The 2,648-nt window shown below is 41.1% G+C and overlaps 1 protein-coding gene across 1 annotated transcript; it reads left to right on the top strand.

The window, feature by feature from the left end:
- Positions 1-983: 983 nt before the first annotated feature.
- BTG1 (B-cell translocation gene 1, anti-proliferative) lies at positions 984-2,272 on the top strand (the record flags this gene model as incomplete). The annotated part of the gene is made up of 1 exon (XM_010295994.1): positions 984-2,272. A coding segment is annotated over one exon (365 nt), but the record flags the coding sequence as incomplete, so codon positions are not given.
- Positions 2,273-2,648: the final 376 nt, after the last annotated feature.

The following is a 2,648-nucleotide window of genomic DNA, read 5'->3' as shown; positions in this document are numbered from 1 at the left end:
GGCCCCGGGCAGGTGCGGGCGGCGGGAGCGGGCTATAAACAAAAGGAGCTCGGGCGTCGCGTAGGCAGCCCCCCTGGGCTCGGTAGACAAAGCTTTCGGAGTAGCCGGGACTTGGGCTCCGCTCCAGGGACTCACACCGCCCGGTTTCCAGCAAGAAAAATGCTCCCAGGTTGCTTTTTGGGGGGGGGTTAAGTAAAATTAAGCGGTGGACGATGAGGCTCTGTTTCCCTTTTTTCTGGAAGCATCTCGTAGTCACCCGACAGCCCCGGTTAGGATCAAATACCGAGGGTTTCTTCGCTGCCCTGTGGGTTTTTATAGTCCCGAGTCTGTGTCCCAGTGTGCTTAATAGTGGCTACAAGTAGCCTCAGACCGATGTAGGGTTCTGGGTGGGATAAAACTCCTGAGGTAAGTGAAGTCACTGGTGTCTCGCCCTGGAAAACAGACTGGGAAGAGCAGTGGTGAAATACAGCTTGAGTCAGTCGGTAAATGCTGCCCGGCTCCTTCCCTAGTTATTTTTGGGTGTTTTTAGAATGGGGGGGGCTAAGCATAGGTGTGAGCTCAAGAGGAGGCTGGAAAGGTGCATTTTTTTCCTTTTCGGCTCGTGGAAGCCCCTGCATATTTTCTGCTATGTATGTAAGCCCCTGCATATTTCTGCTATGTATGTAATCATTTCTGTATTTTTATATTTGTTTCTATGAATGCCAGGAAGTTGCATTTCACTTCTTTCAGACGGCAAACATTGTTTGCTGAACGTGGTAGCATGAAACAGTGACTTTGTACATGAGTACTTCCCAAGGGATGCTGCACTTACCGTAAAACATCAGAAAAAAATAAAGGCTATAACCATTTTTTCAGGTCACTTGATGCTAAAATAACAAGCTTTTCAACATCTTGAGGTGTGAAATTTGCAAGAGAACAATGATCACTGTATGTCTTTTTGAATACAGAATTAAGGAGGATAATCTCTTTTTTTTATTTTATAGAACATTATAAACACCACTGGTTCCCAGAAAAGCCATGCAAGGGATCAGGTTACCGATGTATCCGGATCAACCATAAAATGGATCCTCTCATTGGACAGGCAGCACAGCGGATTGGATTGAGCAGTCAGGAACTGTTCCAGCTTCTTCCAAGCGAACTCACTCTATGGGTTGACCCGTATGAAGTGTCCTATCGTATTGGAGAGGATGGCTCAATCTGTGTGCTGTATGAAGCTGCACCAGCAGGAGGTAGCCAAAATAACACCAACATGCAAATGGTAGACAGCAGAATAAGCTGTAAGGAGGAACTTCTCTTGGGCAGAACTAGCCCTTCCAAAAGCTACAATATGATGACTGTATCAGGTTAAGATATAGTCTATGGATGGATCACCTTAAAAATGGATGGATAAATTTGGTTTTTACTTTGGGTGGGCACCTCTGGGGATGGATTATGGAGTTTAAACCATGTCACAGCTGTGAAGATCTGGCACACGTTAGAGTGGTATACTTTAAAGTGACAGTGCCATAGTTTGGACAGTACCTTTCAGTGATTTAATAGCCTGTGAGTCAAAATGATTTCAACTTGCTAGGGAGTGAAGAAGATCTAGGAAGGGTCAGTTTCTCCAAGACATCTTACTTAATTTCTACACCAATTTTCAACCCCAATCTGTCTTTATAAAGTGATTCTCTGCAGTAGGTCTTGCAGAGTAAATTTGCACTATTACAGTTATTAATTGTTAGCATTTTTGGCAGCTCAGTAACAAGACTTATTGTTATGAACACCATAGTACTGGAAATTTTATTTTTCAGACTTTTACCTAGCACTTACAAATATGTATAAATGTACATAAGATAAACTAGTAAGTATGACCTGGGGAAATGGTCAGATCTTTCCATTGGCCTCAAAAGTAGCAAGTGATAAGAATCTGCCATGGCAACAGGCTTTAAAAAGACCATATAAAGACACTGTCTGAACTGTGGTGTTAGCACCAGCCAGCTATCTGTACATTTGCTAGCTTGTAGTTTTCTAAGACTGAGTAAACTTCTTATTTTTAGAAAGTGGAGGTCTGGTTTGTAATTTCCTTGTTCTTAATTGGGTAAAAGTCTTTTCCACAAACCACCATCTATTTTGTGAACTTTGTTAGTCATCTTTTATTTGGTAAATTATGAACTGGTGTAAATTTGTACAGTTCATGTATATTGATTGTGGCAAAGTTGTACAGATTTCTATATTTTGGATGAGAAATTTTTCTTCTCTCTATAATAAATTGTTTCCTATCTTGGCATTTTAATTAATCTCTTGTCGTGATTATATAGGATCAGTTAAACTATTTTTATCTCACAGTAGAAATGAAATAGGTACTATAAAGGCTTAAGAACATCAGTGGCACCCTGATGCTAGGGAACACTTGGTACAGACATGGATTAATGAAGACCTTGTATATAAATGCTTGGGAAGTTTAGGGAAACACAATGATGTACATGTCACTTTAAACCTTTTAAAATCAGTCAATGTGGAAATAACTCCAGGGCCAATAATTCCAGGATATGAGGAGAAGGTACAGAAATAACATCCACCAAAGATGACTTGAATAAATCCAGAGGATTAAAGTTTACTTGGCTTCCTGATGAAGGACATAGCAAACCTAAATGTCCATTTTGACCTAC

This window comes from Phaethon lepturus, unplaced genomic scaffold, assembly GCF_000687285.1.
Source record: "Phaethon lepturus isolate BGI_N335 unplaced genomic scaffold, ASM68728v1 scaffold37621, whole genome shotgun sequence".
NCBI lineage: Eukaryota > Metazoa > Chordata > Aves > Phaethontiformes > Phaethontidae > Phaethon > Phaethon lepturus.
This window is presented reverse-complemented; position numbering and strand designations above follow the sequence as displayed.